The sequence below is a fragment of the Trichosurus vulpecula genome, chromosome 9 (assembly GCF_011100635.1).
Source record: "Trichosurus vulpecula isolate mTriVul1 chromosome 9, mTriVul1.pri, whole genome shotgun sequence".
Classification (NCBI taxonomy): domain Eukaryota; kingdom Metazoa; phylum Chordata; class Mammalia; order Diprotodontia; family Phalangeridae; genus Trichosurus; species Trichosurus vulpecula.
This window is the reverse complement of record NC_050581.1, coordinates 85,405,421-85,432,772: the sequence shown is the minus strand read 5'-3', so window position 1 is coordinate 85,432,772 and position 27,352 is coordinate 85,405,421. Positions and strand designations below refer to the sequence as shown.

General features: G+C 36.7%; 1 protein-coding gene across 1 annotated transcript in view; it reads left to right on the top strand.

The window, feature by feature from the left end:
• Positions 1-23,812, top strand: part of PLGRKT (plasminogen receptor with a C-terminal lysine) — a 59,715-nt gene extending 35,903 nt beyond the window's left edge. The window contains exons 3-5 of the mRNA XM_036737485.1: positions 19,399-19,529; positions 20,986-21,095; positions 23,407-23,812. Of these exons, the coding sequence (XP_036593380.1) occupies positions 19,399-19,529; positions 20,986-21,095; positions 23,407-23,528 (363 nt within the window). The 3' untranslated portion in view covers positions 23,529-23,812. The remainder of the gene's footprint in view (positions 1-19,398; positions 19,530-20,985; positions 21,096-23,406) is intronic.
• Positions 23,813-27,352: the final 3,540 nt, after the last annotated feature.

The following is a 27,352-nucleotide window of genomic DNA, read 5'->3' as shown; positions in this document are numbered from 1 at the left end:
CTCCCAATCTTCTTTCGTATTTTAATTCAGTTGCTCCACACAACAACCCAGTGAGGTAGGTGCTGTTATTTTACAGATGAAGAAACTGAGGCTAAGAAATTAAATGACTCATGCGGAGTCACACAGCCAATAAATGTCTGAGGCAGGATTTGAACCCAAGTCTTCCTGAACCCAAGTGAAGCACTAAATCCACTGCACTATCTAGCAGCTCCAATCTTCTTTCTTTAAAAAGCATCTACATTAAGTTACTGCCTCTTTCAATGACATAATTTTTTTTTTGGCAGGATGATTGGAGTTAAGTGACTTGCCCTAGGTCACACAGCTAGTACATGTGTCAAGTGTCTGAGGCCAGATTTGAACTCAGGTCCTCCTGACTCCAGGGCTGGTGCTCTACTCACTGCACCAGCTAGCTGCCCCTTCAATGACATGATTTTTGATCATTACCACAATTATATATAAATTACTTTAACAATTAAATTTTGTTAGGTTATGGAAGAGGTTATGGAACTTTTTCTCTAAATTTTTTTTTGGTTTTGCAGTTCATTTAAAACTAGATGTACATCACATTCAGGTCATGTATGATTGAACAAATTTGTATCATTGATTCACGCCAATTTAGGGATCATGAAAGCTCTTGATTTTAAGCAGTGATGTTGCTTTGTCTTCTCTCTTTAATGAATGAAAAAACCTGTAGAGTGTACATTATCCAATGTTGAAAAATACAACTAATTCTATTCTTGAGGGAGAGAGGATGGTGAGCATAAATAGTTATTATTCATAAGTGATACCATATTTTAACTCAGATACTCAAAAGAATCTCTGATCTCATCAGGTCAGGAGTTCCCTTCAGCGATGCAATAACAGACCATTCGTATCTGCCTAATCTGTGCAGTTCTTCCTTGTGTCGTTCTGAAAGGTCTCTACGGTGGGTTTAACCAACCATTACCTTCCTTGATTTCTTTTTTTCAAATTAATAAGCATTTATTTTCCCCTCCTCTCCCTCTTCATTAAATTTTTTTTAAAAAAACCTTTGTAACAAATATGCATAGATAAACAAACACATTTCCACAGTGGCCCTGTACAAAAATGTACATCCCATTCTGCATCCTGAGTCCATCACTTCTATTAGGAAGTGGGTAACATGCTTCATCCTTGATTTTCTAGAATTGTGGTTGGTTATGCATTGATCAGAGTTCTTAAGTCCTTCAAAGTTGTTTGCTTTTATGCTGTTGTTGCTATTGAATAAATTATTTTTTTACTTTATTCTGCAATGGTCCATACAAGTCTTCACAGATTTATCTGAGACCACCTTGCAATCAATCAGTTAGTATTTATTATGCACCTCCTATGTGCCAGGCACTATGTTAAGCACTGGGGATACAAAAAGAGACAAAAGATAGTCTCTGCCTGAGCTTACCATCTGATGAGGGAAACAATTTGCAAACAAATATATACAAAGCAAGCTATATGCAGGACAATAGGAAATAATAAATGAAGAGGAGGCACTAGAATTAAGAAAGATTGAGAAAGGTGGAAACCATTATAAAAGCTTCTGTAAAAGATGGAATTTTAGTTGGGACTTAAAGGAAGCTAAGGAAGTCAGTATGCACAGTTGAGGAGGGAGGAGATTGCTGGTATGGGAGATAGCCAGAGAAATGCCTGGAGCCAAGAGTTTCTTGTTCATGGAACAATGAAGAAGTCAGTGTCACTGGATCAAGGAGTACGTAATGAAGAGTAAAGCGTAAGAAACTGGAAAGGTGGGAGGGGGTTAGATTCTGAAAGACTTTGAATGCCAAACAAAGAATTTTGTATTTGATCCTAGAGGTCTTCATTTCATAGGCATCATTTCTTATGGTGCAGAGCACTCACCACATGATCAGTCCATCTTCTCTTTTTGTCCTTCTGTTCCTTGATGACATCTTTTATTCCTATTTTTCATAGGAGTTTTTCCATTTTTGCAGCCTGTCCATAACCAGATTGCACCTTTCCATTGCCTTCTATGTGAAACTTGTCTTGAGTTCTTTAGAGATATTGGTGTTCCAGGTCTTGCTGCCATACAGCAACACTGGGAAAATATTTGTATTGAAAAGATACTCTATTGCTGTTATGGAAACTATTAATTTAAATTACTCCTCCCCCCAGATCCTGTGCAGTATTCTATAATAATTGCATTAATAAGGAGCTCACCTTAAGGGAGGGTTAATAGGAGGAAGGTAGTAAAAGTAGGAATGAATTAATGGAAAGAACCAAACATCTGACTACATCAGACCATCTTAGTAATTTAGATGAAGTTGTAGACAGATGTAAAATCTGTGAGCAAAATTTCATTCTGTTATTGCTGAACTGCCTGGTATTTCACTTTACTGGGAGTGTTTTCTTTTGAACCACTAGGACATAACTTTGGTACTGAGCACTCATCTCTGAAATAAAAAGTTTCCATTCACTTCCTTCTCAATTAACACCATGTATATGTAATTACTTAGTAATAACTATACACATAATTAAGAATTGATCATTTTTAATCATTTTTGGTCAAATTGCACATGTGTGGGATTTTTTCCCCTTCTGGTTAAATTAACAAAAAACTATCATTAGATATACTAAGTAATCATAACTGTAAGTGTTCACCCATAAGAAGGAGATAGAGAGCTGAATCCAACAATACTATATGTTTACAAGAAACACACTTGAAGCAGGAAGACGTACAAAGAATTAAAATAAAGACTGGAATAGAATCTGTTATGCTTCAGTTGAAGTGAAAAAAAAAACAGGGTTAGCAATCATGATCACAGACGAAGCAAAAGCAAAAATAAGGCTGATTAAAAGAGGTAAACAGGAAAAGTACATTTTCCTAAAAGCACCATAGATAATGAAGTAATATCAACACTACACACATATGCACCAAATGGCATAGCATCCAAATTCTTAAAGGAAAAGTTAACTATGTCACAGAGGAAAATAGTAAAACTCTTCTGGTAGGGGACCTCAACTTTACTCTCTCAGAGCTAGATAAATCTAACCATAAAATAAATAAGAAAGAAGTTAAAGAGATGAATAGAATTTTAGAAGAGTTAGATAGGATAGCCCTCTGAAGAAAATTGAATGGGTACATTTTTTTCCTCAGATGTAGATGGTACCTTCACAAAAATTGACCTTGTATTAGGGCATAAAAACCTGACAAACAGAGAAGCAGAAATATTAAATTTATCCTTCTCAGACCATAGTACAACAAAAATTATATTCAATAAGGGGCCATGGAAAATAGGTTAAAAATTAATTGAAAACTAAATCTAATTCTAAAGAATAGATCATAAAAACAATCAATAATTTAATTAAAAAGAATGACAACAGTGAGACAACATACCATATTTTATGGGATGCAGCCAAAGCACTACTTAAGGGAAAATTTATGTCTCTAAACACATAATGTCAATAAAAGAGAGAAAGAGCAGATCAATGAATTGGACATTCAACTAAAAAAAAACTAGAAAAAAAAACAAATTAAAAATCTCCAATTAAATGCCAAGTTGGAAATCCTGAAAATCAAAGAAGAGATGAATAAAACTGAAAGTAAAAAAAATGAACTAATAAAACTAGAAGCTGACTTAAAAACAGCAATAAAATAGATAAACCTCTGGTTAATTTGATTTTATAAAAGGAAGGAAACCAAAATGCCAGTATCAAAAAATGAAAAGGTGAAGAAGAAAGCAAAGCTATCTATAGTCACATTAAGAATTAAGAGAAATGCAAAGTAAAACAACTCTGAGCTACCACCTCACACCTATCACATTGGCTAAAATAGCAGAAAAGAAAATTTATAAATGCTGGTGGGGGTGTGGAAAAATATGTACACTAATGCACTGTTGGTTGAATTGGGAAAGTTTTGGAACCAACCTGAAGAACAATTTGGATCCATGGCCAAAAGAGCTATAAAACTGTGCATACAGTTTGACTGAACAATATTATTCCTAGGTGTATATCCCACAAAGATTAAAAAAAAGGGGGAAAGGACCTATATTTACAAAAATATATCTAGCAGTTCTTGTAACGATAAAGAATTGGTAATTGTGGGGTTGGCTATTGATTAGGGAATGATGGAATAGGTTGTGGTATATGATTGTGATAGAGAACTATTGTGTTATAAGAAATAATGAAGTGGATGTTTTCAGAAAAATGTGGGAAGAATTTTATGAACTGATGCACAGTGAAGTGAACAGATCCAGTAGAACACTGTACACAGTAGCAGCAATATTGTAATCATGATCAACTGTGAAAGACTTAGGTACTCCAATCAAGACAATGATCCAAAGGACCTATGATGAAAAATGCTATCCACCTCCAGAGAGAACTGATGAAGTCTGCAGACTGAAGCATACATTTTTACTTTTCTTTATGTTTCTTGTTTTTTATTATTATTTTTTTTGCAACATGGCTAATATGGAAATACATTTTGCATGACCTCATGTATAATTGCTACCACACTGCTTGCCTTCTCAATGGGTAGGAGAGGGCAGAAGGGATGGAGAGAATTTGTAACTCAAATTTTAAAAAAACCCAAATGTTAAAAATAAGTAAATAATAACTTTTTTTGCAGGGGCGGGGGCAACCTATCACTAGATATTTATTTTAATGGAATATGGCTAGGTACTGATCCTGTGATTTCATTGGTAGAGGAGACTTGCAAATTAGGAAATTCCCCCTACCAAAGCAGATTGGCACCTTCTATGCAGCTTGAATTCTTAAAGCCTAAATTCTAAAGAGCTAAAGTTTTTAGAGCTTAAAGCCTAAAGCCCTGCAAGTGACTTGTCCAGAATCATACAGCCAGCATGTGTCAGAGATTGGACTTGAATACAGGTCTTTTTGACTTCAGGCTAGCTCTCCATGCTGTTCTGCCTTTCCATTAGTGAAATGTTAAGCAATATTAGAGATGTATGCCCATATGCCTCTTCCTTTTTGTCACTTGATAGAGAGAAACGCTTCACAGAAGTATCTTAATAGTTATAGAATCACTGGGTGTAGAGCTGGAAGGGATTGTAGGGTATTTTTCCTCTAAGGCTTGTCCAGGAAGGAGATTTACTCATGTTTACAAAGTAGTAGTAGAATTTGGATTCAAACTCAGATCATCTCATCTGATCAGTGCCCTTTCCACTGTGCCCTATCACTGAAAAGATAAGCTTATTTCCCACTAATTAATAAAGATATTAAAAATGACAGATCTCTATAAATCTCTCTGCCTTTAAGGACAAGGAAGTGAGTTTGGCAGGCTAATGTGATATTGTCACTGATTTCCAGGATATAATTATCCATAGGAGTAGGAGTGATTTGGTCTGATTCTGAGTCAGGGTGAATAAACACATTAGATGACTGCTTTATACCTGGAAGCTAGTTTACTCATGCTGGGTCATGCTCCTAAAAAGCCCATCCTTTTTATTAGTATGGTATGTTTTATAAATCAGATATCCTAGGATCATAGATTTAGAGTTCAATAGGACATTAAAAATCCCCTACTTCAAACTTCCCATTTTACATATGGGGAAACCAAGTCTTTAAAAGGTTAGTTCCCAAGGTAACCAAAGACCTATTTGTCAAGTTCATTTCTTAAATTTATTTTCATAGTGTTTTTATATTAAGAGAATCTCTTATGGGGGCATTTTAATAACAATCATCAGTAGACTCTGTTATTAGGTAAGGGAGGTGGTTCAGCAACTGGTCTTGAAATTTTTGTGTCCCTGTTTATTTCTAAACCATTTGAAGGGGACAGTTGTCCAAGTATCATTTTCTTAGGATAAGCCGAAATATCCAGGTCTATGCTTGTCATTGTCAAGCCTCTTAGGAAAAAATGGTATAAATTTCATTGAAAGAAATAATTTCTCAGTAGCTTCCTATTTACAGAGTATTTTTAATTCTTGTTTTATAGATAATAAAACTGAGCAAGGAAAACTGAATTATCCAAGGTAACATGGCTAGTAGGTGGGAGAGCCTGGACTTTAAATTAGATATTTGGACACATATGGCCATAGCTTTTTCCACCCCTACTGTGCTGCCTTTAAGGGAACATTTAACATACATCTTAGAAATTGACTTTTAGGTATTTGCACTTAGATTAGATTTGTACTTCCTTTTAATTGAGTCAAAGGGAGTACATTGTCTAGGAGTATACTATGTGGTTGGCAGGTTTTGTATCTTGACGTATTGTCTGTCATTTCAAAAACCAAAGCATTACTTAAGGCACTTAAAACTTTGGGCTTATCTGTATATACTTGAGGATTTTTAATCAACAATTATATTCATTTAAGTTAGAATTTTCTACAACTTTGTACAAGTGTGAGCATTCGTAATTAGGAGTCAGGCAAGTGTTAAATCTATATTATTATGTCATGTAATTATAGGTTTCTTTCTTACTTTTTGCCCCCAGTAACATAAACAGATGTAGGGTAACTGATGTTCATATCACTTATGTGAATTAATAATGATTTGTTTGGTGAGAGAGAGGCTGGTAGTTTTCTCACTTCTCATCTTCTTCCTCTCCCTCCTATCTCAGTTGTTGTTTGGGAATACAGGAAAACAGGCAAGTTCAGCCTGTAAAGTCTGTTGTGTGTTTTTAGGGAATAATCTCTTCATGTTAATAGTTGCAAGTAAGGGATATGAACTTTGTGTAACTTGTACTATACCATAAATCCTGGATATATTTGTATGGACTCTTTAAGGATTTTCTTACTGGCATCAGATGCTGATTCTGACCTTAGCCTTGATTTTGGAATTATTCTTTAGGGAAAATAGACTAAATCATTTGTAGAGTTTCTTTTTGGCTTTTAGTTCTCAGACTTGGGAGGACTTAATAGAGGAAGAAAGGGGGAAATTCAGATTTTTTTTTTGAATCTTCTAAACTCTAAGCCAAAGGATTGATTCTGGGAAAATTTTTGCATTTTTGCAATCTTAAAGGACTGGTTAGTGAACAGATAGAAAAGGAAATTATAACAAAGAGGCAGTGTAACTTCAACAAGCATTGAACAACTCATTGCCACACTCACCTTATTTCTTTTGTTGATAGGGTTACTGGTCAGGTAGATCAGGGAATGCAGTCAAAATAGTTTCCTTTAATTTTCACGAAGTATTTGATAAAGTCTCTCACAGTTTTCTTGTGGAAAAGGTGGTGAGATGTTTGCTAGATCATCATACAATTGTGGGTTTGAAACTCGTTGAATGACTTGACCAGAAGAGTAGTGGTTTGATACAAACTTGAAAGTAAAGTCATTACTAGAATATTCCCTAGTTTCTGTAGTTGACCCTTTCTTGTTTAACATTTTATCACTGAAATGAATAAGGACACAGCTAGCAGGCTTATCAAATGTGCCACTGACAGAAAGTTAGGGGATAAATGTCCCATTTTAGTTAAGATTCAAAAAGGTGTTGACAAGTGGCAACATTGGACCAAATCTAATGTGATGGAACTTAATAGGGATGAACGTAAAGTCTTATCCTTGAATTTAAGAGCTCAACTTCATAAGTGAAAGATGGAGGAGCAATGGCTAGAAAGCAGTTTGCAGAGAAAGAGATTAGGGGTTTTTAACCAATCTAGTCAACAGTGTAAAATGGCACCCAGGAAAGAGAAGGTGATCTTAGGCTGTAATGAGAGAGGCATAGTGTCCAGAAATAAGGGGTTGGTAGTTCCACTGTCCTGTGCTGTACTCACCATTCAGAGTACAGGGAAGAGGCCTACGAAATAGTATACTTACATTAAGGAAAAACCATATTGTGTTTAGTTCAAGGCACCACATTTTTAGAATCTTATAAATAAAGCTGGAGGAAGCAGATCAGAGGGTGATGGTCCTCAAGTTCATGCCATAGCGGGATCAGTTGAAGAGACTGGGATTGTTTAACTTGGATAAGAAAATACTTGAAAAGGAACATGATAGCTAGCAGTCCTCAAGGGTTTAAAGGACCATCAGATGGAAGAGCTAATAGAATTGTTCTTTGTGGACCTAGAAAACAGAACTGGGGACAATGAGGAGAAACCGTAAAGAAGTAACTTTAATCTTGATGTAAGGAAAAGCTTCCTGACAATTAGAGCTATCCTACCTAGTATCTAATATCTTGTATCCAATAGGAAACCAAGTATCTTTCCCCTTTAAAGGGAACTATTTCTACCCCAGATGATCAAAACATCTAAAATGAATCAATCAGTCAAAAATAAACCAGGTGTGAATAAGTCCTTAATCAATTTGATAGGATTTTAGGGGCTTTGAGTCATTGGATAAAAGCAGAGTTGCCACACCGGAAGTATCTTGTGATTATTAACTCTCGAAGGACTGAAATTTAAGAATGTCTCAAAGATGCAAACTGTCACTTTGATAGAGTACATTTACACATGTTGTTGTTCACTTGTTCTCAGTCATGTCCAACTCTTCATGACCCCTTTTGGGGTTTTCTTGGCAAAGATACTAGTATTGTTTGCCATTTCCTTCTCCAGTTTATTTTACCAATGAGGAAACTGAGGCAAACAGGATCAAGTGACTTGGCAAGGGTCACACAGCTAGTAAGTATCTGAGACCAGATTTGAACTCAGAGAAAGGTGTCTTCCTGACTCCAGGCCTGGCATTCTATCCGCTGTGCCATCTAGCTGCCCTACATTTACACATACTAGAGATTACAAGATTTTTATTTCAAGTAAAATTATGATCTTTGCTTGTAATTATTTATATTTAAAGTACATTTTCACAGATAGGAGAAATTATAGTAAAATATTTTTTAAATGTTTGTATCAATAATTGATGTAATTGAATGTGCCTGTTCCTTGGTATCCCTATGGGTCTATTATATAAAAACAGCAAGCTACTTTAGATTTTGTCAGTCAGGTGGTTGTAAAATTCAATGGTGAAGGAAGGACTCCTTAGAAAGGATGGGGTGAAGTAGGAGAAGGGAGAGCGTCTTCTTTCTCCTTTGCCCTCCTTTTGATTAGGTTATTACCTTGTGAACTTGAGAAAGGTTGGAGGATCTGCAGCTCCTATGTAATGTCCACCAGAGGGGCAGTGGCTAATGGCAGCAGAGCAGAGAGACACTCTGAGGACAAACTAAATGGACAGAGGAAAGGCAGCTTCAGGATCCCATGAGGCCACCAATCCTCAGGGACCAACCAGCAGAGAGTGTCTCCTCAATGAGATTGTGTTGTTTAAGAATAGGGATGATGTTATGCTTCTTGGTATGATATTCTTCACTTAGTTCTCTGTATGTAGTAGGTACTTAATAAATATTTGTTGATTCAGTATCACAGACCATCTACTTAAAACTATTTTGTTGCCAAAGATCAGATGCTTATGCAGAGAGTCCATGCATAACCTTTGTAAGCTAGAAGCAGCTGTGGGGGGCAGTGGATAGAGTGTTGGATCTGGAGTCAGGAAGAACTGAGTTCAAATCCAGCCTTAGACATTTACAAGTTGTATGACCCTGGGAAAGTCACTTAATGTCTGTCTGCCTCTGTTTCCTTAATTGTGAAATTGCGATAATAATGGCATCTACCCCCTATGGTTGTTGTGAGAATTAAATGAGATAATATTTGTAAAGCACTTAGCACAGTGTCTGGAACATAATAGGTTCTTAATAAATGCAGTAAGTAGAAGCTCCTTCTTTGTTTCCTTCCTTCCTTCCTTTTTTTTTCTTCCATCCCCATATCTTGTGACGTTATAGGGACCACAGGCACTATTGTTTTCAGGAACTAGTTTCTCATTCCAACTTGGTTATTAAATAACAAATTAGGATTTCAATTTCAGTAAGAAGAACTCAGTGTGTATGAATAACCCATAGTATAAATATAATTGCAACTCTTATAAGAACAATATTCAAAGAAGTTTAGAACAAAAATATTTCTTGGGTAAAGCTATCATAATTTAAGTTTTAATATCTCTTATGGTCGCGTCTCCCTCCTTCTTCGTGGTTATTCAGGCTGGTTTTTAATTGAACATCAAAGGTTTGTTTCTTCTTACAAAGATAAACACTAAAAAAGAAAGGAAACTATGTTGTCCAGCCCTGCATTAGGTTCACCCTTCTGTAGAAACATTATATCTGTGAAAATGAAAACACAGGAACGTGTGAAAATTATTATGTTTCACTTTCAAGAAATTGAGTTTGTTGCCTTTTTAATAATATAGTGAGGTAATATTCTACCACTGACATCTGCTTGGTAGCATGAATATGGAAAAACTTCCTTTCTCAGAAATGGCTTAGTGATTAATTCTTCAATGTAATAAGCTCTTCCCAAGATGGAGGTTTAAAAAAAATTGGAAATGGGTTTAGATGAGAAATCATTGATTTAAAGGTTTGAATTAGCTTGATCTAAATTATGGTTAAAAAAACTGTCCATTTATACAGTAGTTATGACTGTATGGGTTCTTCTGATCCAATAGTGATGTAATAATCTTGCCTATTTTTTCAAAATGCATTTGCATCTGTAGAGAGTATGTTTTAAAGTATGCCCACTCAAGCTAAGACTTTGCTAAGGAAGTTTGGAATAACTAGAAAACTTCTATGGTGGCATATTCCACATCTTTAAGAAAAGCAGCTAAGCATAGTGCATGGAGTGTTGGACTTTCAATCATGAAAACCTGAGTTCAGATCCAGGCTTGCATACTTACTAGCTGTGTGACCCTGGGCAAATCACTTAATCCTGTCTACCTCAGTTTCCTCATTGGTAAAATGGGTTTTGAGGATCAAATGAAATAGTAAGGCACTATATATATGTTATTAATAAGTAGCTAAAAGAGGTGAAACTGGCAAAGCCCTGAAGTTGAGTCAAAAAGAAGGAGGTTTAAATTTCAACTCTGTTCTTTATTCTCTAAATCCTAGCATAGCTCTAAATCCTATGATCTTAGGTGCTAGGTAGTAGTTCCCATTCATCTTTACTTTGCTTAATTTCTACATAGGATTTGCTTTTTGAATAGCAACACTGATCATTAACCAAGAAGTTGTTTTTGAGTCAATAACATGATCCATATTATATTAGGTACTGGGGCAGCAAAAGAAATATTGAATGAAGCCCTCGGCCTGAGGGAGTTTACAGACGAATTCTTGAAACAAGACTATGATAAATAGCAGTAGATACTGGATAATTATGTAGTGTGGTACAGAGTATAAGAACTCTAGAGGAAGGGGAGACAGTGCATGCTTCATGGAAAAAGTAGGATCTTGTGCCGGACCTCAAAGTGTAGGTAGTATTTGGTTCAGTTGAGGGGCAGCTCAGCTCAGGGAAGCTGCATAAGCAGTGAGTGGATTGGTGAACTTTTGAGCTGGAGGTGTGCTTAGGGATCATTTAGTCCATTTCATGCTATCTCAGACTCTACTGCAGACTGATAAAATATCTAAATTTCGCTACCTTGAACTGCTGTGCCAGAGGCCAAGGCTTTGCCCTTCAAGAGCTCAGGAGACCAGCCCTTGTGCTGTGGAAAAGATAGAAGCTAAAGATACAAGGAACAGGAAGGAGGGATCATTTTGTTAAATTTATAAGTTTTAAAAAGTAAAAACTTTTGATAGCAAAAATTTATTGGGTCAGGGGTTTGCAAGACATTCTTATGAAATTCCCTCATTTTACAGATGAGAATACTGAGGTTGAGAGCCCTGGTCACAGCTAGTTAATGGAGACTGAGAATTAGGATTTCAACTTCCTGATTCTTAGTCTAACATTCTTTCTAAGACCTACAAGTTAGACCTCACTGGGAGACTTGGGCCCATGTGCTTCTAGAACTGAAAAAATGAAGGGAACATATCAGACTTACTAGAAAGTGAAGCAACTTGGGTTGTAAGTAAGCACCTTTTGTTCTTTGCTGAGATCTTAAGCATAGGAAAATTTGTATTTGAAAGACAAATGGTGGTTGTTGTTCCATCCCTTTGCCGGCTACATTACTCATCTCCACAGGACTTTCTATAACATACCTTGGAAACCTTTTACCTTGGAGGCTTCTTCCACCCCAGGACTAGTTCTCACATTGGAGTGTTTAGGGTGTTCAGTGAAGACTAGCACCTCTGGTGAGAGTGCTGAGTTCTTTTCAGGGCTGCTCACCCACCTATCACCCAACTCCCATCTGTGGCTCCAGGAAGCTATAGCATGCATAGTGGCCACACCCTGGTAAAAACCATCTCAGCAGATGGGCTAAACCAGGTTGAGAGTAGACTACAGGCTTTAAACCTGTCGGTGAGTTAGGGAGATCCTTACCCCAAGCATGTGAAGACTTCTCCCAGTGGAATAGGTGGACGATAACAATTTGTTCCAATGGCCATGAAAGTGGCCAAAGCAGGCACAGTAGAATGCTATTAAAATTCCACTATTAAAGCTTCATCAGACATGGAAGATGCCAAGATGCACCCTGAGCTGTCACTAGTCATCTTGACTTTTGTCTTGCCACTAGATTTAGATGACTCTATAATAATGAAGCTGATGATTTCACAACTCTGCCTCACTTAAATCCAATTCAGGGACAAGTCAAGACATCACTCATTCTGATGTTATTGGTCTTCTTTAAAAGAAGGACAAACAACACAACTCCTCAAATTAGAAGTACCCTCCACCCCTGTGACCTCATTTTTTGATCGGGTGGTTCCTTCTAGAACCTCCAGTTTAAGAAGGAGGCCCAGGCTGAAGAGGTCCTTATGCCTCTCCAGGCTTTTCAGTTCTCTTTTATACATCTTCTTCCCCATTAGCTCCTTGAGGGCAGGAACTGTCTTTCTGCTTCTATTTGTAATACTAGACTGTTTAGCACAATGCCTAGCATATAAGGGTTCTTAATAAATGCTTGTTGATTGACTGACTGAGCCAAAGGTTGAAGAAACAGGTCTTCCTTTGGCTTTCCTTTCATCTTTTAATCTTGAGAAGCTGTACTTTCACAATATTTTTAATGTTTTAATAATATATTTATTCAGTATTTTCATTTTTCTCAATTACATGTGAAAACAAAACTTAACATTTAAAAATTTTTTTTGAGTTCTAAATTCTCTCTCTTCCCACTCCCCTCCTCCCTCATTAAGAAGGCAAGCAATTTGATATAGGTTATACATGTGCAATCATGCAAAACATATTTCCATATTAGTCATGTTGTGAAAAAAAACACAAACCCTAAAAAAACCACACTACCACCAACTAGAAAAATAAAGTTTTTAAAAAGTAAGTTTTGATCTGCATTCAAACTCCATCAGCTGTCTCTGGAGATAGCCTCTTTCATCATAAGTTCTTCAGTTATCTTGGGTCATTGTATTGCTGAGAATAGCTAAGTCATTCACAGTTGATCATTGTGTCATATTGCTGTTATTATATACAATGTTCTCTTGGATCATCTTATTTCACTTTCCAGGTTTTTCTGAGAGCATCCTGCTCATCATTTTTTATACAAAAGTATTCCATCTTCTGTCACAATCATATACCACAACTTGTTTAGCCATTGCCCAGTTGATGGGCATCCCCTCAATTTCCAATTCTTTGCCACCAGAAAAGAGCTGCTATAAATGTTTTTTGTGTATGTAGGTCTTTTTACTTTTCTTTTTCTAATCTCTTTGGGATACAGAGCTACTAGTGGTATTTCTAGGTCAAAGGGTATGCATAGTTTTATAGCCCTTTGGGCATAGTTCTAAATTGCTTTGTTGAATTAGTTCACAACTCTGTCTTCAGTGCGCATTAATATCTCACTTTTCCTACATCTCGTGAACATTTGTCATCTTCCTTTTTCTGTAATGTTAGCCAATCTGAGAGGTGTGGGGTGATACCTCAGAGTTTTTTTAATTTGCATTTCTCTAATCAATAGTGATCTAGACCATTTTTTTCATATGATTATAGATAGCTTTGATTACCTCATCTGAAAACTGCCTGTTCACATCCCTTGAGCATTTGTCGATTGGAGAATGGTTCTTACTTTTAGAAATCTGAGTCAGTTCTCCGTATAGTTGAGAAATGAGGCCTAGAGAAATTTGCTGTAATATTTTTTCATAGTTATGATTACTGTGTATTTCTCTCCAGCCTATTCCCCCACACCCTCTTTAGCCAACTCTCTTTCTCCTTTCACACTGTATATCCTCAAAAGTGTTTTTCCCTTCTATCAGCCTCACCCCTTCTCTAATCTCCCTCCCCTCATGCTTTCTTGTAGGTTAAGATAGATTTCTATATCCAACTGACTGTGTATATTATTCCTTCTTTGAACCAATTTCATTGAAAGTAAGGTCTAAGCATTTCTCCTTCCACCTTCCCAATCTTCCCCTCCACTGTAAAAACTCTCTTATGCCTCTTTTATGTGAGATAATTTACCCCATTCTAACTCTCCCCTTTTCCTTCTTCCAATTCATTTCTCTTTCTCACCCCTTGATTTTATTTTTTGGACATCCCATCATATTCAACTTGCACTGGTGCCCTTTGTCTATGTATACGTATATATACTCCTTCTAACTACCCCAATGATGATAGCATTCTTAGGAGTTACAAGTATCATTTTCCCAAGTATGAATGTAAATAGTTTAAACTCATTTGAATCCCTTATAATTTCTCTTTCCTGTTTCCCTTCTTTGAGTCTTTTATTTGAAAGTCAAATTTTCTATTCAGCTCTGGACTTTTCATTAGAAATGCTTGAAAATCTTCATTTTATTCAATATCCATTTTTTCTTCTGACAGATTATACTCAGTTTTGCTGGATAGGTGATTCTTAGTTGTAATCCTAGCTTCTTTGCCCTCTGGAATATCATATTCTAAGCCCTCTGATCCTTTATTGTAGAAGCTTCTATATCTTGTGTTATCCTGATTGTGGCTCCATGATATTTGAATTGTTTCTTTCTGGATGCTTGCAATATTTTTTCCTTGACCTGGGAACTTTGGAATTTGGCTATAATATTCCTGGGGGTTTTCATTTTGGGATCTCTTTCAGGAGGTGATCAATGGAGTCTTTCAGTTTCTGCCTTACCCTCCGGTTCTAGAATGTCAGGGCAGTTTTCCTCGATAATTTCTTGAAAGATGACACCTGGGTTCTTTTTTGGTTATGTCCTTCAAGTAGTCCAATAATTCTTAAAGTATCTGTCGAACTATTTTCCATGACAGTTGTTTTTCCAATGAGATATTTCACATTTTCTTCTATTTTTCGTTCTTTTGATTTTGTTTTATTTTAGCTTCTGCTTTCTCAATTCTAATTTTTACGGAATTATTTTCTTTAGTGAGCTTTTGTACCTCCTTTGGCCAATTCTACTTTTTAAAGAGTTCTTTTCTTTAGTGAATTTTTGTACATCTTTTTCCATGTGGCCAAATCTGCTGTTTAAGGATTTCTTCTCTTTAGTGGATTTTTGTGCTGCCTTTACCATTTGGCTTATTTTTTAAAGTGTTATTTTTTTTCAGTATTTTTGTGTGTCTCCCTTATCAAGCTGTTGACTCTTTGTTCATTATTTTCTTGCATCACTCTCATTTCCCAGTTTTTCCTCTACCTCTGTTAATTGATTTTTAAAATGCTTTTGGAGCTTTTCCAGGAATTCTTTTTGGGCCTGAGACCAATTTACATTTTTTCTTTGAGGCTTTGGATGTAGCAGTTTTGACTTTGTCTTCTGAGTTTGTGTTTTGATCTTCCTGTGAACATAGTAACTTTCTATGGTCAAGGTTTTTTGTTGTTGTTGACATTTGCTCATTTTTCCAGCCTCTTTCTTGACTTTTAACTTGATGTTAAAGTTGGGCTCTGTTCCTAGGGTGGAGGGGACATTGTCCCAGGCTTTAGCTTTTTTGTTCAGCTGTTTTAAGAGCTAGTTCTGAGGGGTCTATAAATTTTTGAGCTTTTCCAAGGTGGTGTGATCTAAGGAGAGCTGTATTTACTATTCTTCTGGCCTGTGTTCTGGTCTTTGAGTGACCACAAGCACTCTTTTTCTGCCCCAGTGCTGTGACCAGAGACCCTACTCCCCAAGATCTGGTATGCTAGTGATCTAGTGCTTCTCCTTCCCCTGGATCTGTGACCCAGGAATCTGACCTGGATCCGTGTAGGACAATGCATCAGAGTCCTGTATTCAGTGCCAGCAAAGGGACCCCTGTAATCTTGTCTGCCCCCTTACCGTCTATGGGCTGAGAGCTCTGGAAGCCGCACACCACAGCCGATGACTCAATCACTCTCAGGGCTTGCTGCTGGTTTGCTGAGGCATGGCCTGTACTGGACAGTGCAACAGACCTTTCCTACCAACCTTCTAAGTTTTCTTGGGCTAGAAAATTGTTTTACCCTGTCCTTTTGTGGGTTCTGCCACTGCAGATTCATTTTGAGACATTATTTAAAGATGTTTGGAGGGGAATTTGGGAGAATTTAGGCAAGACCCTGCCTTTTCTCTACCATCTTGGCTCTGCCCTGGCCACAATATCTTTAAGTACTGAGTCCTTAAGTTAACATGGACCATTTTTTTGCCCCCTTTATAGAAAATCCTTATTCTTTTTACTTATGGTGACACTTTCCTTGTCACTAATGCCCTCCTTCCATGAGTCATTATGGCAAAGGGATAACCTAGAGTCCCCGAAAGTTAAGCCAGGGGAGTATAAGCTTTGGCAGGTCTGACCAAGCAGGAAAGGGTTGGTGGCACTTTTTCTCCTGAAGACCTCTAGAAAAAGTTATCACCAGATATTTGATCACCTGATAATGATTTTTTTTAGACCACACGAAGGTATAGATGAGTTGAATCTGTATCGATGGAGGGAATATCTATACTAATGAAATCACAGCTCTTTTGAAGACTTTTTTTATTAGAAAATCATTTCTTGACTTATGAAAGTATTGTTAGATTTGATGATGTAATCTGAATTGCCCAGTATATAGGAAGATGTAGTCTTCTTACTTTTTAAGCCTGCGCAAGGTACTGTTATTATTATTATTATTATTATTATTATTTTGCTTGTTTGTAATTGTTTTGTAGTATAATATTGAAATGTGCTAAATTCCTTTTTAAAAGCTTTAATTTGCTACATGGTTCTTTTCTCAGACTTTTCCCATGCTACTTAAGGGGTTACAGAACAATTTGAAAGTAGGAAGTACAACTGAAAATGTCACATCCCAACTGCTGTCTTTTCTTCTCACCTGTTCAGTTTCTTTCCACCCAAAACTTGAATTTTGGCTTTCATTGAGGTTCTGCCTATTCTCCCAGCACCTTTTACGTACTTTAAGAAAGGGAGTAGATAAATGTTAATGTGACCTATTCATTTTTCTAAAAAAAATTTTTTAAAATTTATTTATATAGCTAAAGGTATAAATTATCTTTTTGTTTTTACTCAATCAAGTGAATACAGGGAAAACTCTATCATCACATCTGAATGTATTTGGCACAAATGAGAAGATTAATGAGATGAAAACACTGAGAGGAATTGATTCATCTTTGTTTGGACCGTATTGGTTCTCGATAGTTATATAGGCTCCAATTAAAAAACCGCAATGAGGATTTGTGTGCGATATCACACTTGTGCTATAGGTACCAAAATGAAACCTCATTATTTGGATACTATAATAAGTGGTCTATGGGCTTTTGCATAATTGCCACTTCGGAAACTCAAGAGACTGGCCAATTACTGATGGCAGTCAAGTAGTTGTGGCTGTCTATAATAAATTCAATTGGGCCAATTGAAGAGTAAAAGTTCAGTGCAAAGAGAATCCTACATAATAGCTTTGTGAAGGTGGAGAGAACATAGTTTCTCCTACTGTATGCAATTATCTTTAATGAAGTCTATCCCTCTTACTTTGTTCTCAAGCTATCACATAACTACAATTATTTTTATTATCTAGCATCAAATAAGACAGCAAGATCATCATAGTTTAAAGACAATAAGGAACAATTTAATTTCAAATTGTTCCCAGGCTAAAACACTAATGCTCTGGGCAATAGAAGTGGGAAAATTATTACTATATAAAACATTCATTATGTTTATTTAAAATAAGGTCACAACAGGATAAAAGAGTTAGGTACTTCATTATTTGGGTTAAATGTTCTTAAGGGAATTTATGGTAGACATTCTCTTTTAATCTTTTAGCTGTTATTGGCAATGTTGCAAGAATAGGAGGTGAAAATTTAGATTCTACTGACATACAGGATTAAAATTGGTGGTTTAATAATTTAATCAGTATATTTTTCTGTTGGTTTTACTCATTACAAAATTGTGTTAACATAGAGTTTGTGAACCAGTTTTCTTTGATAATGATAGGTGACTATGTTTTGTTCTATGATTAAATAAAATTTACCAAGGGATGAGAAAGCTAACAGAGTTTCATATTGATTAAATTTACCTTATACCTTTAAGAAAAGTTTCCTTAAAGTTCATTACTTATGGAAAGCTCTGCATTTACACTTTTAATTTTTTACTATAGGCTCTCAAAGATCATCACAGACTTATTAAATGTCAAACTTTGGTCTGGAAGTTAGGTAGCAGTTTAACAATCTCCCTCTTACCAATAGCTAATTAGTGCCACAGAAACTATGACTTGTGCAAAGTTCTACAGAGAGTCATTGTTGGATTTAGGTTTATAACTAAGATGATATGCCTAATTTAATTATTCCTCACTACTTCTCATTTTTATCTCCTTTTTCACCATTTTATTAAATTAATACACAAATAAAGGATTTGTTATTTATCAAGATCATATGTTGGATCAACAGCTGGGTTAAAATGCAAAGTTTTGAGTTTTTAATTCTTAGTAAGGATTGAATACACTAACTGCCCTATGCACACTTTCTATTACGCAGCCTCTTAAGATACTGTATATACATCATTTTAATATAATGGATCATCCAGAAAGTTTCCACTGTAAATAATGGTGCTTCTAGATTTCAGAGATATGCCATGGACATTGGGAAAATGGATTTTGATTTAAACTCTAGGTGGATAGAGTGGTTCCAAGATGAAGTATAATAGCTAGCAATAGACTAGGTGATTATAACTACTAAACTCTCTATATGCATCAGGTTTTGTACAGTTTTTTTTTTAGCCTCTAATTGGAGCCCAGTACTCGATAGCTGTAACCTAAGAGCATGGAAGCAAAATCTCAATGTTCCATTGTCTATATGATCAAGGCAGATATCACTTCCAAGATTAGGAGTGAAAGGGAAGGGAATAAGTATTTATCCTATGTGTCAGGCACTGTACTAAGCACTTTACAAATATTATCAACAACATCGTGAGGTAGGCACTATTATGTACTCCATCCACTATGCCACCTAGCTTCCTAGCCTAAGGCATTATGTAATTAAGTAGGATTAGATTTAATGCATTTCAGTATAGGATTACTTAAGGAAGTCTGCAGTGAAGTATGCTGAAATAAAGGAACTATATGGTAAAAAGGGAATTGAGACTCAAAATATCTTTTAGAAATTAGTAGCATTAACAGTTGCCCTTATTTTAAAAGCTATATAACCACATTGCCTTTTTTCTCTCCTCAGTTGGAAAGGCAATTAACGATGCAAAATGAAATGAGAGAAAGGCAGATGGCCATGCAAATTGCTGGGACAAGAGAATTGCTGAAATATTTTGGGGCATTTTTTGGCATTGCTGCTGTTGGTCTCACAGCTGGGTATGTTATTTGCTATTTACCTAGAAATGTTTATTTTTGGTCAGAAAAAGGTGACTAACATCCAGTGTTTTCTTCTCCCTCCCCCTTTGTCATTACTGTGCTTCAGATATTCAGAAGACCTCCAGTTTTAGCATTGTAGGTACTCCCTCCACCAGTGTGCATTGTAACACCTCCACAACTTGGTATACAGGTTCGAGAGTGGCTGTGGCCGAAAATCATTTGATGGCCAACATTTGAGTGATACACACTCAAGTAGGCTGTTTCTGGGATGATAGAAACACTGTCTAGTATAGGGCCAATATTAGAAGCATTTTCAGCTTAGTAGGACTTCCTTTCAGGAGCTCAGGATCACTTCTACACAGGGATGAGTTAGTGATAAAAAAAAAAGGGAGATGGAGGCTTACTATCGCATTGTCAAAAAAAAAAATGGTTAAAGTGGAATTTAATTGCAAAGAGTGAATATGGAGCCAAAGCAGCCCCTTATAGGACATTCCTTTGTATGTGATCTATATGGAGGACAGTGTAGTCAAGTGAAAAGAACATTGTTAAGTCAGAGGAACTGGGCAGAAATTGTGCTTGTGATACTTAACACCTGTGTAACCTTGGTCAATCACTTCCCTCCTTGGGCCTCAGTTTCCTCATGTGGAAAATGAGAAGATTGAACTAGAAGGAACTTTAGGATCCTTCCAGCCCTAAATCTATGGTTCTGCCTGTCCTTTCCCTTTCCTTTATTAGTGTCGATTTACTAACAACATTCTAGAACCAGGGTAGTCACATCACTAGGGTTGGCTTTCATTATTCTCTAACTCATGAGTTAGAGATGGTGGTGACTTAAAATCAAGAACGAAAGATCTCTGAAGACGTGCTGGGAGTGGGAGAAAACTCTTATTCCTGTCCAGAAATGGAAGAATTCTTATTAGACATTTTCATTATTGCCACAAGTTGTATAGCAGGAGCCACATGCACCCAGTAGCCCTCTACAGGCGTGACAATTGAGTCATCCCAGAATTCATCACATCACTCTTTTGCACAGCTCTCAGAAACAGAGAAAAGTGAGGCAGAAATGATGTTGATTTTCAGGGCAGAGACAGGCTTTTTTCCTTAGGAGAGACTCTGGGAAGGGTCATGGGAAAAACTTTTTTTCTCTTTAGAAGACACACACATATCTATCACAAAGGCAGTGTATTTAAGGGATCAGGCTCATCGCTAATATATTAAATGTGTAAGTTTTCTTAATTATAGTGATGCCAGAGATAAAAGGAACCTTTTAGTCAAAAATTAAGGCTGAATTTGAAAGTCCTTGTTATTATTACAATAATTACTTATCCTTCAAAAGATCTACGGTCTCATTTGAAATACAGAACTTTCTAACAACCAGACGAATCTTTTGGGAGAGGCTAGAGATAATTGTTCCTCTTAAAAGAATGGTTTTTAATATTTGTTTTTCTTTGAACAGAGCAATTAAAAGAAAGCAACCAGGCCTCTTCCTCCCTGTTATCCCATTAAGCTTTATCCTTGCTTATCAATATGATATGGGCTATGGAACCCTTCTGCAGAGGATGAAAGGTATGTACATCCCCGACAAATGAATGCTTATATAGCAACATATCCTTTTTAGTACAGGCAGCCCTCTACTTAAGAACCCATGATTTGGGAACAACCTGTTTGTAAGAAGGCCAGATTCTCCTCCTTCCTTAGGAGTGCTACCTCCTCTTCAGAAAGCCGCATTACTGCTTCCACTTCAGGAGCTGGAATTGCTACCAAAAGTGATAATGACCTTGACTCTCTTCAACCTACCTCAGCCCCTTGGCATACAATGGCCGCTGCCTCAATCTGATCCCCTCACCTGTTCCCTTAGCTAGGGATGGTTAGAGGCTAGAGGTAATTTATTAATTAAGCTTTGGTGTGCTGGCCTGGGAAGCTAACCAGCCTTTATAACACTGAGCCTTTGAGAAAATGGCCAAGTTCCAGACAATGGATTTTCATACTTTTGAAACACAGTCTGTTCATAATTTGGGCACTATCTGTATGAGCAATGGAGTGTGTATTTTAAAATGACTGTACTCATGTTAAACCCATTTCCATTACCAACTCAGTTTCATGTTGCTCATCTCCTTGAGATTTCATGAGTCTAAGATTAAACTGTCTCATTTATATGTAGGTTTGAACGCAGACTGTATCGTAAAAATAATGCATTATCTAAAAGAATGTCAAATTAATTTTACCACATTAATTGAACTTTATGAGTAATGAAGGAGGAGTTTATTTTCTATGAACAAGGTTGGATATGGATATTTTTAAAGTAATTTATTATAGACATATTTTAAAGAATAAAAATTTTTAACCTTGAAAAAATGAAATCCTGGCGAGTCACAGTAAATTAAATACAATTTTTGCATTTACTAAATTAATGTCTGTCAGGAAAACGAGTTTTCTGGGAAATTTAGGACATAGTAGTATGTATATATGTGTGTGTGTACACTATAATAAGTCACACTGAATCATGGCCTTAAGTGGTCATGACTTAGATGTGTAATTTTTTAAAATATCCTCTTTAACATTTGAATTGAAATCAGTAAAAAAACATTTTTAGGTGGAGCATTTCTGAAATGTTCCAATACCAGTCTTATTATTTGGAAATGATAGCATTGCCCTGTAGAGTTTTTAATGGAAGATAACAAACTGCTATCTTGAGAAGCAACATAGCATCTTAGAGCTGGTAGGAACTGTAGAAATCATTCTAGTCCAGTCCTGTCATTCTACTGAAAAGGAAACTGGGAACAAGACAGACAGAGTGGAGGAGACAACCAAGCAGTAGGCCCGCAGTCAGAAAACCTGGACTCAGATCCCAGCTCTGCCGATTTATTAGCTCCATCACTACAAACCCTCCTGGGCTCCTGTTTATTCATCTGTGAAATGAAGGATTGGGCAGCCAGGTGATACAGTAGATAGAGCACCATGTTGGAAGTCAGGAGGACTCACCTTCAAATCTGGCCTCAGACATTTACTAGCTGTGAGACCGGGGGCAAGTCACTTAACCCTGTTTGCCTCAGTTTCCTCGTCTGTAAAATGACTAGAGACAGAAATGGCAAACCACTCGAGTGTCTTTGTAAGAAAACCCCAAATGGGACCATGAAGAGTCAAACATGATCGAAACAACTCAACCACAACAGCAAAACATGAAGAATTGACTAAATGACTTTTAAGTGCCTTTCCAGTTCTAAATCTTAATTAGCCTGAGTGACTCAAGATCACACTAGTGAGACAAAAATCCAGGCAAGAAACCTGTTAACGTTGCTTCTTGTTCAGTGGTCCTTCTTCTGGATCACACTTCCTTTATCCTCAAAGTAATTTTAGGAGAGAAAGAATGACAATGTGGACTTTCTGACTATTATGTTATTTCATTTTATTGTAGCCAATTGGTCTGGGCCTTTGGTGCAAGGCTCAAGGGACCAAAAAGGTCATTTCCAAAAGCTATTCCTTTTTTTGGATAGTACATATTATAGAGCATTTCATTTTGTTTTGAGGTAAAGCCTTTAATGTGCCAAAGGCCTGCATCAACCTCCTCTTCTTCTGGAGAATTGGTTTTCAATGTGATGGCTGAATCCAGCTACACTGGAGTGGCTTCAGGCATCAGACGTCAGAACTGTGTCTAAGGACCTCCCACCTAAGCTCGTAGAGGCTTATCACCAAGCTGGCTTTGGAGCTGGTTTGACCTTTGAGATTATCTAGTCTACTCCCTTCATTTTATGAATGAGGGAAATTGAGGCCCAGAGAGTTGAAATGACATTTTGTTTCTGCAACTCAAACCAGAAACTCTGGCCATCAAGTCCTTCTCCCAGAATGTCATTGAGATCTTTCCCTTGCTTTATTTTAGGTGAAGCAGAGAACATACTGGATACGGAAGACAACAAGCTGCAACTGCCAAGAGGAATGATCACTTTTGAAACCGTGGAACAGTCCAGAAAAGCTCGGAGCAAATTCTTTGTAGAAAAATGAAGGTGGCTTCACTAGACTGTACTCAAAGCACAAAATAACTTGGTTGAATCATGGGGTTTTTTATTTAATTTTTAATGCTACCAATATTTTGGATATAATGTGGTTTGTAAAAAAAATAGAACTTATCATGTCTAAAATATATTCTGCATTTTACTTCATGGACAATATCTCTGTTTTTCACATTTTTTGGATATGTGTGCTGAAACCTCTGATAATACTTAATGTGGCTCACAACTTTCCCAGTTGCCAACTGGGTCTTAATAAACTAGTGGCTTCAAAACTGTTTTGATTGTGTACTTGTCATTAAAAAGATTTGAACATGCACTCTCAATATACATATATGTACGTATACACATACTTACATATTTACAAAGCTTATACATGTGCTCCTATACCAAAATATTATATACATTGTAAAACATATCTAAAGTAGAAATGTAAAAAAGATGAGATAAATATTTTTAAAATGATGTTTATTTTATTTATTAAACCCTGACAAAACTTTTTGCTTGAGCTAAAATACTGTTCAGGGGAATTGTTATTAATAATATTTTAGCAATCGCAGTATGATTCTTATTTTTTAAAATTTGATCGAACCCTTTGTGATCTGGTCACACGAAAGTCTGGTTCTTAGCTCTTTTTGACAGTTGGTTTTGATGAGTGTCTTCAATGGCTGAAAAAAGATACTTTGTAATGATGCGTAGATCCAAATGGAGGAAGTATATTCTAGCGTATCATATATCTCTCATTAAATCACAACGCTCATTCTGTTAGCTGGCACACGTTCGTCTTCTCTGATGTCAGTCTATGGTTCTTGCAAATTAATTGAAAGTTGTTGCAGATATTTTTGACAATGGCTTCAGAATCCGCTGAAACTCATTTTTAAACAGGTTAGAAAAATCCGTTCCCAAGCTGCTGCTTTTTTAAACTGTGCAAAGATAATAATAAATAATGATGATGATGGTGATGATGACGACTACCATTTATGTAGTACTTTAAAGTCTGAAAATTTCTTTACAAATATCATCTCACTTGATCCTCACAAAACTCTAGGAGTAGGTGCTGTTATTATCCTCATTTTATAGAGGGCAGGCAGAGGTTAAGTGACAGGCCCAGGGTCACACAACTGGCAAAAATCTGAGGCAGGATTTGAACTCGGGTCTTCCCAATTGATAGGGTTCAGCATTCTGTCCCCTGAGAGTTTTATAGGTGACACACATCATTTTCAGAAACAAAAACTTAGTTTTTAAATGTCTTACTAATCATGACATCATCGTAATGTCATCAGTATCTCAAGGCACAATATAGACTTAAGTTGAGATTCATAATCAAAGTGGATACGAGAACATTTTTCAAATAATCTTAATAATTCCCTTTTCTGGGCCAAGTGTTTTTGTCCAATCTAATTAGATCCTCACTGTTTTTAACCTCAGAACGTGGCCAACAGAGAACTCCCACCACGAGTACAAGGCTCAGCATTGCCAGTTTTCTGCCAGTATTAGCATAATTTTCAATCTGCAGTTTTTTTGCAGGAATATTTTCAAGTCCTTCATTCATTTAGTTAGAACTCAATAAAATAAATGATCTAGAAATCTGTTCTGCTGAACACATGTGACTACAATAGGTTTCACTACACTAAAAATGAATGAACATGTGAGGAAGATGTTCCTCTGCATTGGAAGTGCCTCCTCTTTTCCCAGAATACCTTGGGAACCATATGTAACATCTAACTGTCTGACATAGGAAACAAATGTGAATTCTTTTGCCAATCTTTATGTTAAATATTAACTAAGCTTAATTTATTTCCTTTTTAAAAGGATTAGAAATAGAAGTTCTCATTTCTTCTTCCTGAAGCATAATGGATCATTTTTTTTAATCAATATGGAGACCACTGTTTTAAGTAAATCATCATGTTGTCTGCAGATAGGGATAGCTTGAGGTCCTCTTGCTCTCGAGTAATATACTTTGTATGTATGGTTATTTACGTGTTGTCTTCCTAAGTAGAATGTAAGCTCCTTGAGGGCAGAGACAATTTTAAGAACATTTTCCTTATATCTCTAGTTTCCACCATAGGCTCTGGCACATGGTAGGTGCTTAATAGCTAAATGTTTGTTGACTGATTGAACATAGTAGGTGCAGAATAAATAAATGTTGACTACCACTCAGAATCTAGAAATAGTGCCCATTCCACTTCATAAGAATGAAAATAATCTAGAATTATGGAAAAGTGGCCATTCAAATCACAGTAGAAACTATGTCTTTTATTTATTTTTGTGTCATTGTTCTCACCCACTAAAAACTAAAAAACACTGAAAATGTCATGAAAATGTCAACCCATGCTTCTGTTTACTCATTCCAAAAGCAATTTGAAAGGGGCAGGACAGTCCTGGATCTTGGGGAACAGAAATTCAGCTCCCTCCCTGCCACCACCCTGCCCCACTCCTGCCCCCCACAGACAGGGTTTATTATTATACAAACCACTGGGCAACACTCAACCACATTGAACAGATACAGAGATACTTTCCTGCTTTACTACCATGACTGGATCCCAGTTCTGGTCTAAAACTCATGAAAATGAAATTGCACATATAACTGCAATCCTGATCATTGCTTCTGTTCAAACTATACCAGGGTTGGGGAACTTGTAGCCTCAAGGCCCTCTAGGTGACCCTCTAGGTCCTCAAGTGTGGCTGTGAATCCAAAATATAAAGTTTGGATTCAGTCAAAGGGTCGCACCCAAGGACCTAGAAGGCCACAGGTTCCCCAGCCCTGCATATAGACCAATTCAGAGTAGCCCAGTATTCAAATGATTGCTTTTCTTTAAAAAAAAAAAAGACCTTTTAAATCTTCCGTGTCTGTAGGTGTAACAACAATTCAGCTAGCAGCTGTTGTGGGGGTGAAAGACCAACCCAAGCCCAACAACAAGAATGCTGCCGGTGCAGGTTATTTTGATCTGCTTTACTAAGGAAAATAACATTAGGGGGTTAACAATCTTAATTCAATCCAACATATAAATGTCATTCACTTAGTTCAAGGGAAAAAACCAGCACCCTGAACTTCAGAGCAAGTAACAAACAAGTTACAAACATACACAATATAAACAGACCAAATACAATTCATAGTCACCAAGAAACCATCAACATCTGGGTTGATGAGCCAGGAGGCTCTTAGAGTGGCTGCCTAGAGTCACACCAACACTCCTCCAGGAGTGAGAGCCTCAAGCAAATAGCTCTGTTCTCTCTCTTTATACTGTCATTGTACGTCATCAAACATTATCTGAGCCACCAGAACTTAGCTGCATAGTATTGACTTTGGTCTTAGCAACTCCCCTTAGGGCTCTTGAGGGCTTCAAGCCCACATGGGTTTAGTATGTAGTAAATGGGGATTTGGGCCTGGGGCTTTGTACCTAGTAAGGCTCAATCAAAGACAATTAATTTAGCATTCTAAAACAGTAAAAAAAAGTCCCAACTTAATTAATATTACAATAGGACAACACGGAGCACCATGATCTCAGAAGAAATCAAGAATCACTGCTGGGGCAGTCGCCCATAGGTCAAAGGTGGATGGTAGGCCTGAGTAGACTGCATAAGAAAAATGCCACAAATGGCATTATCGAAGATATGTACAACTGGAAAAGGAGAAGGGTTAATCATATAATGAGAATGAGGCAGAGAAGACAAGTCCACCACGGGTACATCGTCAAACACGAAATACTAAAAGAACTGAGGGAGGGTCTCTTTGGAGGACTTACAGATCTCTGAGATATGGACAAGAGTTACCAAGACTAACAAGGTGTAAATGAATTCTGAACTACATCAATGGAA